We start from the raw sequence: 17,865 nt of genomic DNA, 5'->3' as shown, positions 1-17,865 counted from the left end.
CTTTCAGGGTCGGCCTGTCCGACACAGAAAGGCTATCAGACAGTGATGGCCCCTTTGCCCCCGTGGCCTACGGTTGGGGCAGAGGGGGTAACTAAGGTACCCCTCTGTGAAACCCTGCATTGTGTGGAAGGCACCATGGGATGCCTTCCACAGGGTGCAGGGTTTTCCACACACACCCCATTTCCCCATCGGAGCCTGTGTTACAACTGGTTTTCGGGCATAACACAAGCTACCATAGGAAACAGTGGGAATCCGACTGAACAGTGTTCGGTCGCATAGTAATCTGGTGGTCGAAACTGACGACCCAAGTCGTTCGGTCCCAAATCGGAGACGGTGTCAGGTGGAGGCTCTCCGCTCGACATTGTTATGATGCCCTAAATATTAGCCTTTTGCTCTGTGAATTATGTCCATTATGTCCTGAAACTATGTTCATTCCTTAATGGGGCATATCTTTTGTTCTAATAGGATATATATTTTTTTCCTTAATTTGTAGGTCAAACAAATTTTACATTATCCTCAGACATACTTTATCAAGGTGAAACATTGACGCTGACCTGCAGAACCAGATCCAACTCAACTTCTGTCAGTTGGACTCACAATGGAGTTCCTGTCAATATAAGTGCTGCTAACACAATCAAAGATGGTGTGTCAGAATCAGTTCTGGTTATTTCAAACATCGCTTCTTCACATTCAGGTACACCATTTTCTTTATGACAAGAGCACCTTTTTGTTCTTAAAGGGCTCTTTTACTGGACTTTGGAAATGCATCTTTGATAAAGTAAAATGATGACAGCTAATTTATAATTTGATTGCTGGTTAATGGACCTTTCACAATTAATGCCTGTTTGTTATAAGCGTTTATGGTTTTGATATGAATAACTACTTGGTTTGCAGTAACTAAAATGTTGTATCAAATGCCACTACAGAGTTTAGGTCTGGATTCAGACAGGTTTCATTGTTTGAAGACACTATGGGCCTCATTATGATTTTAGGGGGAAGTTGCGGTTTGGAACTGCCCGACCTTGGGTAGGCAGTTCCGGATGCAGAATTAGGATGCAAACTCCCATTAGCCAGTCACAAGCCTCCATTTTTCAATGGAAGCTTGTGTGGCAGGTGGAAAAGGCCTGTAGCACAAGTTTCCATTGAAAAATGGATGTTTGTAAACATCCCTCTACCGTGTGGCAGGCACCATGCTGTGCCTGCCACACAGTGCAGGGATGCTTAGGGGAGCACTAAAGGTGCCCCCCCAGGCCTCATAACGGAGGGATAGTTGGGATGGGCACCATGCTAGAGGCCCCCAAAGTCACTTTCCAATTGCCTTTCCATGTCAGAAAGGCTGACATGGAAAGGCTCTCAGAAACCAACATCGTAATCGGCAGAGCCGAGGCTGGATCTGCTGTCATTCTTGCCACACTGTTGCTGTCGTGCTCATTACAGAGTTACCCGCACACAGACTTTAATAAGGAAATAGTCCTAGAATGCCTAACCTGTGATAGAGGGCTGAATACCTCCTGGATTTGCTTTGTAAAGACCATGTTTGAGGGCCTGGGGGAGGCACAGTTTTTCCATAGTATGAACATTTTGACCAAGCAAGATGTGGCTCAGGTTAAATCACTGTTAAAAAAATAGACATAACCTTAGAGCTGCGATTGGGTCCTCAAAAACTACTGTCAGAGAGTAAGAAGCCCTGCATAACATCCCAGGTATGGCTTCATACCTACGATGGATTGGTTCTTCCTGGGACAGAATGTTATTAATGCTTTCCACTTGCGTTTTATAAGATGGCGTTTGAATCTTCCCTTGGGCAAGCATGACGTGTCCAGTATTCTGACACGCCCATGTGATGAAGCTTCATCCCAAAGTTTGTTACATTTTATTTTATTTTGAAACTTTAATCAAGATCTTTCCAAAATGGATATACTCCCTATTGTTAGGACACAAGGTATTCATTTTTCTCATGTTGCTCTGGAGTTTCTCCAAGCTCTGGAGACCCCAACAATTTGTGTAAATGTTTGCTCCTTTTTAAGATGTGTCATCAAAAGAAGGAATTAATTGCTGTTTTAATTTGTTTTTACTCAGCTTCTATCTCTTTTTAATACTGTCTAGAGTAGCTTTTAAAATATAGAGAGTTGGGCAAATATATAATTTATCTATGTTGCAACAAAGTATCATTTCCACTATACCTGCCCATTTGGGCAAGTGTTCTTTAGTGGGGTGTTTCTTTTTTTAGTGTATTTAGGAGCTATTACTAATATGCTAAGAATTGCATGTTTCCACTAGGAAGTTTTATTGCACACTTTGCCACTTCCCAATCAAAGTTCTTTTTAGCCAGGGTATATTTTTAAATCTGTGATTAATACTTTAATTTATGACACAAAATTCTATGACTTTTCAGTTGCAAAAAAACATAGTAAAGATTTAGGGTTAATTTAGTGATCTCCGTTAATGTGAAGTCCACTTATTCCCAATGGATGTGATACATCTGCCAATTAGAATTAACTAATCAGAGTATGGCCATTTTTGTCCCCTAGAGGTTGCACATGTCACCATTTCACCGACCCATAAAAACAGTTGCAAATTTCCCACCATGAAATACAAAGATTTACCTTGAGTTTAAAGATAATGTTGATTAATGAAAATATAAATACCAACAGCATAATATTATATGAAATTATATACCCATTAACATATTAATATAGTACTAACAAATAATACTAAAATGAAAGTGAAAGGAAAAGGGGGGAGTAAGAAACAGTTTGTGAGAAATTGGGAGTGAGGTGTTAACCCTACTCAAGCAACAATCACAATCCCAGTCAGAGTGAACCAGAAAAGACACTGCATTGACCTGTGCTTAACCCTTTGGTAGCTTGGTGGAAAAGCAGTCAGGCTTAACTAAGAGGCAATGTGTAAAGTATTTATACAGCAGTCAAACAGTAATAAACTTAAAAAAACAAGAAAAATCCCAAACCAATTTTGAATAATATAGTAAATGTAAATATAATATTTGGCATAACAATTACATAAATCCAATCAGTAGAACCAGAGGTATGAATTTTTAAAGTGCAAACTAGAGCCTAAAACATCAAAGTGCCTACCACCCACATCTAGTCGTGAGAGATAAGGTCAAGTGCGAAAAATATGGCAAACCGGGATAGAGCGCAGGTCAGATACAAAAAACAGTCAGTGCTTACCTGCGGACCTAGAAGAAATGTTAAAGAAAAGTATTCTGAGAAGGTAGAATTTCAGCAGGGCTAGACTGCAGGTGGTCGTCGAGGAGGAGGAGTTGTCACCGGGGAGCTGCTGGATGAAGTTGCAGCGAAGATTTCTTTATACAGTCTTAGGGCCGCATGTACAAACCATTTTATCAGTTGCAAATGGGCCGATTTGCAGAATCTACAAATGCAAAAAGGTGTTTGGCATGTACAAAGCATTAACAGTGACTTGGTAACTTGTTACCAAATCACAATTTGGGTTTCATGATTACTTATTAGGAAGGGCGGTGTTAAGGCTCTCCCTTACGATTAGCGACTCGCAGTACCATGTATGAGTGTTATGCGACCTGAAAGTGGCAGCAAAATATTCCGAATCTTTTCCGCCTAGGGGACCCCTTTTACTTTGTGAATGGTTACAAAAATGTTTTTAAACAGCAAGCAGTGGTTCTGAGACCGCTGCCCACTCTCAAAAAATTAAAAGGAAATTTTTAATTTTTCTTTTTGAAATGTATCCCATTTTCCTTTAAGGTAAATGGGCTGCATTTAAAAAAAACATTGCTTTTTATTAAAAGCAAACACAGACAAGGTGGTCTGTTGTCCCCAGCAGGCCACCACCCCTTTGTTTTTAGCAATTCCCAATGGGTCATAAATTGTGACCCACCTCATGAATATCAAGGAGGTAAGTCAACTGCTACCCCTTTAGGAATTGCTAAATTGGTCAAGGACACATTTGTACATAGACATTTGTGGTTTTCGAATAGCGAATCACAAAACTTTGCTATTAGGAACTCACAAAATAAAACCTAGGTACACGTGGCCCTTAGACTCTTTTTTAGAACTCAAAAATCTCCTGTGGAACAAAGCTGGTGGCTGTAGCTGGCAGAGGCAAAGCACTACTGCACTGATTTGCTGCTGCGGAAAAGAACGTAGCAAAGTGAGGCAGATTTGTGATGCATTTTGGGTGGATAGATTATCGGGTTGGTTCTATTCCCCTCACGGTTCTCAAGGCAGTTTTTATTAAAATATTTTTTAAGTTCTAAGTTTGAGATTTTGGCTCTGTGGGCACTTTTAGTGCCGCCACCAAGGGTTCAGGACTGGAGCAGCACCAATGGGTATGGTAGGATTCATGGTGGGTCCAGATGCAGCTCCAAGATGGTTGGAGCCTTTTCAGGGCCTAAGGCTCTGTTCAGGAGGCTAGTCAACTAGTCCTTGGTGGTCCTGGATTCATGAGATGGCCCAGGGATCAAACAGCAGGGCATGCCTCTGAAAGTTCAAGACAGTCTTTAGGCAGCAAAGCAGCCCTTCCAGGTTCAGAAAAGCAGCCTTCCTTCTGATGTACACATCAGGCCACAGCAGCAGCCAGTCCTCTGAAAATCTTTTCGTAGGACCAGAAATTAAGTGGAGAGGCTCTGAGGGTCCAATTATTATATCCATTGCCTGCTTTGAAGTAGGAGAAGATTCTAGAGAATTCCATTTGAAGCACTTTAAGTTTCCTTTCTTCCCTGTCCAGGGCAGGAAAATGCGAACTATCCAAGAGTGGCATTTTCAAAATTGTTACTTAAAATCTGACTTTACCATTAAAGAATATTTTAAAATGGAATTTCTCAGAAACCAAATATTAAATGTTTATCTGTTCCTAATCGAAAGTTAACTCTTATTAAATGTAATAAATCAACCCAATGTTATCCCATAAGAGAGGTAGAACTCATAGTAGTGAAAAATGAGTTTTCCACTACCAGGACATATACAACTTGAAAGTACACGTCCAATCTTTTAATTACAATGCAAGCTGTCCATGTGCTACCTAGGGTCTACGGTAAGAGTGAATTATTTGCAATAAAAGGAAGTTTAAGGCTTTGTAAGAGGGTCATATTGCCACGTTGAATTGGCAGTTTACAACTGAATTCAGACTGCAATTGCGGCCCTGGGATATGTTTCAGGGGTTACTTGAGTGGGTGGCACAATGAGTGCTGCAAGCACACTAGTAGCATTTAATTTAAAGCCTCTAGGTATATGGCATACCACTTTAATAGTGAAATTAAATGTGCCAATCAGGTGTAGGCCAATTTGACCATGTTCTAGAAAGTGAGCACAAGCATGTTCTCATGCCAGACATAGCAAGCAAATGATAGAGATCAGGGTGTGTACAATATACCCACTACCGCGAATAAAGTAATCTCACAGTTACACGCACATGCATACATCATACGCTAGGGCCCATTTCACTAACATACGCTCAAATACTCTACCACCAATAAACCTGTGGAAGGAAACACTCCTAAACACCCTGCATCTATATCGAGGTCTATAAGACCTGGTTTTTGTGACTGTCTCTAAGCATAATCTATACAATATATACAACAATAATCAATAACGCAAACCCAATAATTGACAAGAAAGAATATCCAACACCATGTTTAAAATTATATTGCTTTATCTAAAATTAGTCAAAGAAAATCAATTAGAGTAAATCATTTCTCATAGTTACCTATTCTAGCTAAATGTCAGAACGGGTCAGGACAAGTCTCTCGGTAAATGTCTCTCAAGACGAAGTCCCTTCAGCATCAATCCTCAGCAACGCAGATTCGGTACGCGGCAAAGGCAAAATGGCAAGTGGCAAAGACCCTCTCTAGGCTAACATCTTATAGTTTCTAAACAATAGAAAGATACATTGGGAACATAGAAAAAACTATAATGTCCGCCGGACTTGCTGAGCAGAGCGAGAAGGAAAGGATGTAACATCGCTACATTTGAGAATCTCCGCTCAGGAAAAGTACACATAATGAAAACTACGGAACAGGAACCAAGAAAATAAAACATGTATCATATTAATCCTGCTTCTCCTCGGCTATCGAGCCACAGTTCAGAGCTTCTCTCTAAGGCTCCTTTGTTTCCCAAGGCTGCCAAGGACACCTTCATTTCACTTGGAGACTTCCCAAAAACTGCTGCTGTCCTCATGGAAAGTTTTTCAAGCAAGGACCATGGTCAGTTAGCTTCAGGACCATTTCCAGCAGGGGTCTCCCTCGTCACAGTTTTCATATTTAAATCACAGCCAGGCTCACAATTCGGCCATCTTTTCTTAGACCAACATAGGCCTCAATAGACCATCTTAATTAAAAGAGACAAAACAACGTTACCACAGCATAGTGATTAAACAGTGTTAACCCCACTAATACCCTTATGTGTATGCATTTATCTAGCACTTGCAACATAGAAAAGCATTAATTCAGAAAGCGTTTTGTGCTAAAAAATAAACAGCACATAGCAACGTTTAAACATGAAAACATGCACGTTATTTTTTAAAACAGCACATTTATGCACACCCACGTGTAACTCTCTCTTGTTAGGACTAACGGATTTGATTAATATAAACGCACTTGCACAAGACAAAATAATTAATTATTAATTATTAATAAATTAATACAACGAATAGACATGCCAGAGCTTCAAAAGCCCCAGAATTTTCAAACTGAAAACTCTGCTCCAGCAATCCCCCCTTTGGTGATTTTATCACCAAATAAACCCCAAAAAAAAAAAAATTAGTGAAAATTTAGTCCCTATTTTAGGAGAAATCGGAAATGTCTTTTCCCCTTTACACAACATTAGACACCAGTCACTCTTTCATCATCCCTCTTTGTCTCTAAGTAAACACTCTCCCTTAATTCTTCTAGTTCAATTTCTTGAGGTTCTCTTTTCAACTTCTTGTTTAAGTCGATTTTGCATAGACATGGCACGTACGGCACTTAATTCCGTATTCACCAAAAGAAACCCTCCAGCGGTATTTGTCGATAAGCGATCAACCACTGTGGACAGTTTCCGAATTCCATAAGCATTCAAAGAAATTCCCACTGCTGGAATCAAAACCCCAAAAATATCACCCACTATTTCAGACCAAGTTTCTCTCTAAAAACGCATTAGTAAGTTAATATGTTCTACATCTGTTATTTTATCTATATGAAAAATCTTTGGAAAAATAGGCCCACATAACACGTGCCATACCAATGGTCAGGCAACTTGTAATAAGCCTTATTCCCACAAACATAATATACTCCTGGAAAAATTGTATCTTCTCCACCTCTGAAACCCCAACCTGTTGCAATGAAGTATGTATCATGGCACTCACTAGTCCCGACAAAATATGTATCATATTGGGATTTCCTTCTTGTAATACAAAGTTTACCCTTCTGTGGTGCATCTAGAGCTAAAGTTGGACTAGCCCCATTCTTCAACTCTTTTCCCATCTCAATGTCCCAAATTGTCTCACTCACTTTATATTTTCCTGCTTTCTCATGCATGTTCAATCTCCTTTCTTCTACCATATCCAGGAAAGCTTTCTCCTCTCCTTTCAAACTGCAAGTTAAATTATTCTTAAAAATGTAATCTAATGTTAATCCTTTTTCTTCAATAAAAATCTCACCAAAAGTGTTAGCTTCTTTAGCTGGATTCAGCTCTTTGTTCATTGGCAAGTGCCCCAAAATACTATCTCTGTTAGACATCTTGTAATCTACCTTCCCTAACAAATAAAAAACACTACTTAAAATACTACAGGAAATACCATATGTAGCTGGTAAATGATGATAAGTAACACCCTCTGAAACGGATGCAGGTAATTGCATACAGACGTAGCAATCCCTTACTTCCATTGTTTTCACATATTCATATAACAGTTTCGAAAAACATTACTAGAAAAGTTATTAATTGACCTATCTTTGTGTATGTAAGTATTACTAATTCTAATTGGAACTACTTTTTGTGAATTCTTCTCTACATTTGTCACATTCTCTGTATGCATCTCAAACTCTACTTTAAAAGTAACTAATAAAACTAAACACCCCATAGAAGCATTAATAATCCAGTACAGCAGCAGCACATCCTACACCACCTTTTAAAGAAGGCACATCTATTTCTATTATCCTCTATGTTAGCCATTTTAGTTTAGCCTCTACTACTCCACTACTGTTTGAACTTTTTCAATTCTTCAGCAATTCTTCAGCTTTCAGTTTATCCAAATGATCTCTTCGTTCACTTAATCCAAGTGAATCCTTCCTTTATTCAGTTTGGATACTTGTCATTCTTCACTTCAATTTCTTCAACATCAAATTGTATTAGATCTCCAACATCAAAATCCTCAGTACTCGACTCTTCTCCAATGTCAGTCAAGAGTACTTTCAGAATTTCACCAGTATCTTCCTCAACCACTTCTCTCAAGATCTCTTCCGGATTATCTCGAGTCACTGCTTCTTCTTTTCCTCCTTCAGACAGTGCCACATAAGACCATTCCGGCGATCTGTACTTTTGGTTGGGTCTTCTTACTCTTTTTATTTCTACTGGTTCGTTTGACTCCTTTGATTCTTCTCCTTCAGCTTTTGAACTTTGACTCGAAACTTCATTCACTTGTTCAGCTTTCGATGTACTTGCTCTTATTATTTTGTATCTCAACCTCTTAACTCTGTTGTTAGGCCAACGATCTCCTCTTAACACCTTTTTCGGCTTTATTTCTTTATTACTTCTTTCTCCAATCCAAGTTCTCTTTCTCAGAACTCGACCCTCTGTTTGTTCATCCTCATCATCTGTTTCAAGTGCCTCTTGTTTCCGCTTTCCAGCAGCTCTCTTCTTTTCCACAGATTTTTTCACCACTGTTTGAGACTTCCCTACTCTTGTCCCTCCTCGGATCTCCGACACGCAATCTTCTTGCTGTCTACTTGTCCCTTCACCTGGCTCATCAAGAATGTTCCCTACACCTCCTCGGGGGTCTTCCGCAATCTGTCCCTTTCTATCTTCTTCTGACCCTACTTCTTCAAGTATAATCTCAAGTGGTTCTTCAATCTCCTCCTCTTCTGATTCAGGAGTAGTCTCTGTGTGATTTCTCTTTTCTTTTCTTTTTCCTTCACTGCTGTTTGAAACTTCAGGCTCTTTTACAGAATTCGATCTCTTCTCTGATACTCGCAGTGGTTCATTCGAAGCTTTTCCTACTTCTTTCCCCACTGATTCTGTATCTTCATCATCGCTGGAATCTGACTCTTCAAAATACTCTTTACCAGTCCCTTCTTTTGGGTTTGGAACTCTCAGAGTATGACTTGCATGTACCCAGTGCTTCACTCCAGCACACTTTACTGCAGTCGTCGTAGTCAGAATAACTTGTCTCGGCCTTCCCCACCTTGGAATCAAGCAATTTCTTCTTCTGTGAACTTTTATCCTCACCCAGTCTCCTGGACTCAGATCATGGACTTGCTTCTTCTCAAGTGTGGTAGCTTCTTCTCCAACCTGGTGAAACACAGAATGAACTGCGTCAGCCAGGCCTTTACAGTAATCCAAAATCATGTCATCAGTTATTGTCACCAATTTATTGACAGGCACGAATGCATGGCGCATTGCACGTCCCATGATTATCTCGTGCGGACTCAAACCAGTAGTTCTATCTGGAGTAGATCTCATAGTCATCAGAACTAGAGGTAAAACATCTGGCCATTTCATGCCAGTGGCTAAGCACATTTTTCCAATCCTATTCTTGATTGTGCCATTAATCTGCTCAACCACACCAGAAGCCTCTGGTCTGTATGCACAATGTAGCTTCTGCTGTATTTTCAATGCTTCACAAATCAAAGCCATGAGCTCATTTTGAAAATGTCCACCTCTATCAGACTCAACTGTTACTGGAAACCCGTACCTAGGAATCAACTCCCTTAACAGTAACTTTGCCACTGTCAATCCATCATTTCTTCTAGTCGGGTAAGCTTCCACCCACCTTGAAAACAAACAGACTACCACTAGAACATACCTCAGTCTGTTTACTTGGGGCATCTCAATGAAATCAATCTGCATTCTTGTAAAAGGACCTCCTTCTCTGCCTATTGTCCCCAGACTCACCACTGTCTTTTTCCCAGTGTTAAATTGCTGGCAAACTAAACACCTCTGACAGATGCTTTCTGCAATTGTCCTGAACTTTGCATTGTACCAGGTTTGCTTGAACGACCTAACCATCGCGTCCCTCCCCAAATGTCCCTGGCCATGATACATCCTTGCCATTGACGACAAGATGGAGTTGGGCATCACTGGTCTGCCATCTCTGTAGACCCAAACATGGTCTGTTTCTCTTGGAGCACATCCTGCCTTAATCCAATCTTTTTTCTCTTCCTCTCCTGCCTCATCTTGCAACTGTTTCACTTCATCCCAGGTCTCTAAGACATTAGTAAACATCACAGAGAGTAAAGACATTTCCCCTTCTCTGTCCCTGTTGATGGACTGATTTGTTTTGGCACAATATTGTGCAACATCGTTCGCATAACGGTTTCCGACCGTTATAAAATCCTCCCCTAGTCCATGGGCAGCACATTTTACAACTGCTAACTCCTTAGGCAGCTGTATCGCCTCAAGCAATTTACCAATCATTTCAGCATTCTTTATCGGAGTTCCACTCGATGTCAAGAAACCTCTTTGTAGCCAAAGTTGGCCAAAATCATGCACCACTCCAAATCCATACTGACTATCAGTCAATACAGTCGTCCTCAAATCTCTCCCAATTTCGCAAGCTTTTGTCAATGCTATCAATTCAGCAACTTGCGCAGATTTCACTCCTTTCAATGGTGATGCTTCCATGACCTCTGAAACTTTGCATACCGCATATGCTGCACATAGCACACCATCATCATTTCTCAGGCATGATCCATCCACAAACAACACATGATCACTCTCATTCAAGGGTAGATCCCTTATGTCTGGTCTTGGTTTTATACAGTACTCAAGCACATCCAAACAATCATGATCATCTTCCATCTTCACACCCACATTTTCAATATCTGGTAAAAGTGTCGCTGGATTCACATTTACACATCTCTCAAGAGTCACATTTGATGCTCCCAGAATCACTTTTTCATATTTAGTCAATCGACTATGTGACATGTACTGAGTCCTGCTTCTTGTCAAAGGAATTGCCACATTGTGAGGTACGAATACCCTTACAGGATATCCCATTATGATCCCCTCACTCTGTTCCAGACTCCTGCATGTTGCAGCCACAGATTTCAGACAACCTGGTAAACCCACAGCTACAGGGTCAAGTGTCGATGAGAAGTACGCAATAGGCCTTCTCAGTAATCCATGCTTCTGAATTAACACTGAAAGTGCACATCCATTTCTTTCACTGCAGTACAGCTCAAATTCTTTTTCATAGTCAGGCATGCCCAAAGCTGGAGCCTCACACATTTTACTTTTGAGCTCTTCAAATGCTGCCATTTGTTCTGCATCTAGATCCAATGGATCCGTCATTTCACTTTTTGTCAGTTTAATCAGTGGCTTTGCTATCAAGGAAAAATTAATTATCCACTGACGACAATAACCCACCATACCCAGGAACATTCTCACTTCTCTCTGGGTTTTTGGAGCTTTCATTTCTCTGATTATTCTGATTCTGTCAGTAGTCACTTTTCTCAGACCCTTTTCAATATTGTGTCCAAGATAATGCACCTCTTTCTTGCAAAACTGTAATTTGGCTGGAGATACCTTTAACCCTCCATCTGCCAGATGATTCAGTAAAGCTATGGTATCTACTTCACAAGCTTCACGTGTCTTTGATGCCACCAATAGGTCATCAATGTATTGCACTAGCACTGAACTCTCGGGCATGATCAAACTTTCCAACGATTTCTTCAATAACTGATTGAATATCGAAGGACTCTCCGTATACCCCTGTGGGATTCGACACCATGCTAAGATACGCTGGCCAAACCTAAATGCAAAAATCGGCTGGCTATCATGATGCAATGGAATTGAAAAGAACGCATGACACAAATCAATCACTGTATACCACTCAGCATCATGTGGAATTTGATACAGAATCACTGATGGATTTGGCACAATAGGACAACATGCCACCACAATTTGATTAATTTTCTCAAATCCTGTACGATCCTAAATTTCCCATTGGGCTTTTTTAGTCCCATTATCGGTGAATTACACGGACTACTCAGTAGTTCTCTCAGGACTCCTTGCTGAATCATTTTCTCAATTATAGGAGTTATCCCTTCAATTATTTCTGGTGTCATTTTGTATTGAGGAATGTTAGGATATGTAATTCCCTCTTTTACTGCAATTTTCACTGGATCTACATTATTCATCAATCCCACATCCTCTCCAGTAAAATCCCAAACTGTCCTTTTCACTGTGTCTCTCAGCTCTTGAGGCAAATCCTCCGGATTAAACACAGCAAATGCACTAATTAACTCACTTTCCCTATTTTCTAGAGTCACTCGGTACAAAACATCTTCATCTGGTGTCTCAAAGGCTATTCCATCCGGTGTACAAAAAATTGTGCAGTTCATTTTGCACAACAAGTCCCTACCCAATAGGTTCACTGGACTCGTGTCACAGACAATGAATCTGTGCATGTCTGAAAATTTCCCTATCTGTACTCTTACAGGTTCAGTAAGACGTGTTTTGATTTGTGTATTGGCTACACCAACTACTTGGATTGCTTCATCCGAGAGAGGACGATTTCTAACATCTGTTGACCTGACAGTTGATCTTGTCGCACCTGTGTCTACCAAAAAAGTAACACTCTCCTCATTTATTTTCCCATCCACAAATGGTCCTGCCTGGTCTATTTCTAGAGTTGCACCAAGTATGCACTCTTCTTCCTCTCCTCGGCACCGTCAATAATCACCCTCAGACTCACTCCCTTCACTCTTTAACAAGTACTGCTGTACTTTGTTAGAACGTCTTGGTTTGTTTACCTGCTCATCATTGTAGAATCCTAAATCCTGATTATACTTTTGTAACCCTCTATTCTGCGGCAAGGGCGGTTTTGGCTCTTGACCCTGCTGTCTCACAACTTTCTGTTGTTGCTGCTGTTGATTATTTCCTTCGTTCTGCACCTGTTGATTTAAAGTTTTATTTTCATTACTCACTAATGGTGGATTAGGACACTCCAATCTCCAATGCCCCAATTGGCCACAGTTGTGACAAGGAAACTTTTTATTCGCTTCCTCAAGACTTCCTTTTCCTTTTCCTGCATATCTAGGTCTATTCCCTGCATTATTTCCTGGATTATTTGCTTGTTCCACTAACTGTGCTTCCTGTCTCTCCGCAACTTTCACTTGTGCCCACATTGCTTTCTCTTTCAGCTTTCTTTGTTTTGCTTCAATTTCATCACTGAAGTATTTTGCATGCCTCAGGATCTCATCTACTTTCTTACTCTGCCAATCCACTGTGTGCTCACGAATTCTCTCACCAATTTCAGGTCTAAGGCCATATACAAATCTATATACAAAATGACTCAAATCTTTGTCACCCAGGTGTTCATCTCCACTGAATTGTTTAAATGCCAGTATCAGCCTCTCGTAAAAAGCATGAACTGATTCTTTCGCTTCCTGTTGTGTTCGATCTATCTTTACCCAGTCTGTCTCTTTTGCAGGTACTTTACTCTTCAGGTATACCATCACCTGATCATACTTCCTCATTATCTCTGGATCTGGTGCCCCTGTTCTTGGGTCTCTTGGATATTCCTCAGTAGGCCAACTCACAACTATTTTACACTCAGTCCACAAGTCTGCTGGAACAATTATATCAAACAGACTATTCAGGTCAACCCACAGTACTTTTGACAATTTCACAAATCTATCTACCTGCCTATACCACTCGACGGGCTTTTCTCTCAATCGAGGGAAATCATTCGTAAATGATAAAATATCCTGTCTAGTCCATGGTACATGTACATATCCTCCTCCAGGTATTTCTCTCATAGGATAATTATCCACTGGTTTCTCCTTTTCTCTCACTGGAAATGCTGAATAAGTTGTTCTATCTTCAGCCTCATCTCTTTTCTTGTACCACCTATCCTTCCACTTTTCTACATCACCCCATCTTCGCAATAATGCTACCATTTCCTTAATCTGTCCTGTTCTACCAGTAGCATTCAAATTTTCAATGTCCTTTTCTGTAAAATCCATCCTGTAAGTTCTTTGTAAAGCTTTCACTTTATCAATGTCAACTCCCTGTTCATTTGCTATTGCTCTTAGCCTGTCATGTGTATTTCTTGCTCTCCAGGTAACACTTTTGCACATAAACATTAGTTCACCATCATGATGACTCTTCAGAATCTCTGTTGGAACTGTTCCTGTGACAAGCTCTTCTAGTTCTACACGTAACTTAGCTACATCAATTACTTGTGAATCTTTATCCTTTTTCTGTAGAACCTTCATCCAATCATTCAAATCATCAACTGTTATTTCAGCAGTTTTTCTCACTGGAACCACTCTCTTTTGCGGTTCTAAAATTGGCATCCCTGAACAACTAGCTTCACTAGCATCCAATATTTCACTACATGTGTCATGTCTTGATTGTCTCAGGTCTCTTCTTTCTGCTCTTTTGCCTGAATCTCCTGAAGGACCAACTGAATTTGTCAGATTATTCCCAACATATGGAATCACCAGTCCATTCTCACCTGCTCTCTGTTTGTCAAACACAGGCATAACTGGACCTATTGTTACAGGCACTGTAACAGCTTCTAGATTCTTCGTTAACTCCCTAATCTTCTCTGTCAACTCTGTTGTAGTTCTGGCTAATTGTCTGGCATTCTCATCAAGGTAATGATCACTCCTTACCTCAGGCGTCTCATTTTCTGTCTCACTAACACAAACTGTATCTCTTATCGGAGAAACAACTGGTGTACTTTTGTCCGGTTCTGGTCTATATGGAGGTGGTCTTTTGTAAATCATGTCATTCAAGACCTCATCCTCGTACTCATTAACTCCATATTTTCTTATTTCTGACTCAGGAACCCTTTCTGCTCCTCCTTCAACTGTTCTCATCGGATATAATCCCTCTGACATACTAACATCTCGCCACCTTTTCATTCGATCATGATGAGTCTCACGATCATGTCTCCTCCCAAACATATACCTATAATACCCTCCAGATCTTTGTTTTTCTCTCTCATGTACTTCTTCTTCCCATTCCACTAAAGCCTCGAACTGTGTAGGTCTCGGTTTCGGGTCAAGACATAGCATCTTTTCCCGTAAATTTCTCAACACGGCCAGATTAAATGAACCATGTTCCGGAAATTCTAGAACACCATCTTCTTTAGTATACCTAACCCAATTCTCCAACCATATACAGGTATGAAACCCATGTCTTGCAGCCATAAAGGATGCAGGTGTTTTCGGTGGAGGTAACAACTCACCCTCTCTTGTTTTAACATCTTTATCCTTGCTAAACCACTTTTTAATTTTACCAAAAAATGTCTCCTTCTTTTTCTCTTCTTGGTAATACATTTTAGCGTTTACAAAGAACTCTCTACTCTTTCCGTATTATAAATATACAATACGATTTTTCAACCAATTGCAGCGCGACTCACACTAACGCACCAATCCTGGAACGTTTACGTCACTAAATAGCCCTTCCAATCCTTGCGCAGCTCACACTAACGCACCAATCCTAGCGCAAGCACTATTCTGATCTACCATCCAATCAGAGCGCGGTCTTTCTGACGTCAACAGTCGCTGACTGCAGCTTCTGCTCTGTCTCCTGTCTTCTGTCACTCGTCTACCCCTCCTTTACAAAATCTTTTCAGTAGACTTCGTGTCAAAATTTCTACAAAATCTATTAGTTACAACATAAAAACATCTCCATTGTCTGCTTCGCTAACCACAGAATAGTAAAAGAAAGTCTATTTCATAAGAAACCTTTCATTGACACAGTAGCACTTCTACTACTCTGCCCTACTAACATACATTCATTAACTGTTTCCTCTAGGACTTGTCCAAAGAGTCTTACAATCAACTAAATGTACAAACATTCACGCACATTCATACAAAGGAAATATAGTACATACACACAGAATCCTGCTTCCCGAGAACAGACAATCTGCTCCACTACAGAATTATAACACACATTAACTAAGCAAGCTTTCTTTGCCCAGTTCTTCAAATAAGCTCAGAGAATACCTATTACTCCTCCCGCGATAAGCTTTAACGGAAATCCTTACGGATCCCTGGGACTTAAGACCAGAGTTTCACAGATAACCTTCACTATCATACACACTCCTTATATACCAGAAATATCTAATAGTAACATACGACGATGTCACTGATTCCGAACCCAGACACTGTGACGCGCAACTTCAATTGTCACACGTTATTCCTTACAATTCCGTCTTTCCCGAGAGCAGCATATACTTCCCTCTGCCCTACTACGGAACTGCTACAGCTTCCAAGTTCCAGAAGCACTATATATAACTCAACATTACGACTCCAACATATAGTATTAGTACATATACCAACATGAACCAATAATCAATAATCAATAAAACAATCTTATCTAATCAAGACAATCATCAAAAACCATCAATCTCTGCTACCAGGAAATTGATAGAGATCAGGGTGTGTACAATATTCCCACTACCACGAATAAAGTAATCTCACAGTTACACGCACATGCATACATCATACGCTAGGGCCCATTTCACTAACATACGCTCAAATACTCTACCACCAATAAACCTGTGGAAGGAAACACTCCTAAACACCCTGCATCTATATCGAGGTCAATAAGACCTGGTTTTTGTGACTGTCTCTAAGCATAATCTATACAATATATACAACAATAATCAATAACGCAAACCCAATAATTGACAAGAAAGAATATCCAACACCATGTTTAAAATTATATTGCTTTATCTAAAATTAGTCAAAGAAAATCAATTAGAGTAAATCATTTCTCATAGTTACCTATTCTAGCTAAATGTCAGAACGGGTCAGGACAAGTCTCTCGGTAAATGTCTCTCAAGACGAAGTCCCTTCAGCATCAATCCTCAGCAACGCAGATTCGGTACGCGGCAAAGGCAAAATGGCAAGTGGCAAAGACCCTCTCTAGGCTAACATCTTATAGTTTCTAAACAATAGAAAGATACATTGGGAACATAGAAAAAACTATAATGTCCGCCGGACTTGCTGAGCAGAGCGAGAAGGAAAGGATGTAACATCGCTACATTTGAGAATCTCCGCTCAGGAAAAGTACACATAATGAAAACTACGGAACAGGAACCAAGAAAATAAAACATGTATCATATTTATCCTGCTTCTCCTCGGCTATCGAGCCACAGTTCAGAGCTTCTCTCTAAGGCTCCTTTGTTTCCCAAGGCTGCCAAGGACACCTTCATTTCACTTGGAGACTTCCCAAAAACTGCTGCTGTCCTCATGGAAAGTTTTTCAAGCAAGGACCATGGTCAGTTAGCTTCAGGACCATTTCCAGCAGGGGTCTCCCTCGTCACAGTTTTCATATTTAAATCACAGCCAGGCTCACAATTCGGCCATCTTTTCTTAGACCAACATAGGCCTCAATAGACCATCTTAATTAAAAGAGACAAAACAACGTTACCACAGCATAGTGATTAAACAGTGTTAACCCCACTAATACCCTTATGTGTATGCATTTATCTAGCACTTGCAACATAGAAAAGCATTAATTCAGAAAGCGTTTTGTGCTAAAAAATAAACAGCACATAGCAACGTTTAAACATGAAAACATGCACGTTATTTTTTAAAACAGCACATTTATGCACACCCACGTGTAACTCTCTCTTGTTAGGACAAACGGATTTGATTAATATAAACGCACTTGCACAAGACAAAATAATTAATTATTAATTATTAATAAATTA

General features: G+C 40.1%; 1 protein-coding gene across 2 annotated transcripts in view; it reads left to right on the top strand.

Annotated features, from left to right (window-relative positions):
* LOC146816669 (adhesion G protein-coupled receptor F5-like) overlaps positions 1 to 17,865 on the top strand; it is a 675,219-nt gene that overhangs the window by 209,094 nt on the left and 448,260 nt on the right. For both annotated transcript variants that reach the window (XM_085610569.1, XM_085610570.1), the window contains exon 8: positions 494 to 694. In XM_085610569.1, the coding sequence (XP_085466695.1) occupies positions 494 to 694 (201 nt within the window). The remainder of the gene's footprint in view (positions 1 to 493; positions 695 to 17,865) is intronic.

The sequence above is a fragment of the Triturus cristatus genome, chromosome 6, assembly GCF_964204655.1.
Source record: "Triturus cristatus chromosome 6, aTriCri1.1, whole genome shotgun sequence".
Taxonomy (NCBI): domain Eukaryota; kingdom Metazoa; phylum Chordata; class Amphibia; order Caudata; family Salamandridae; genus Triturus; species Triturus cristatus.
This window is presented reverse-complemented; position numbering and strand designations above follow the sequence as displayed.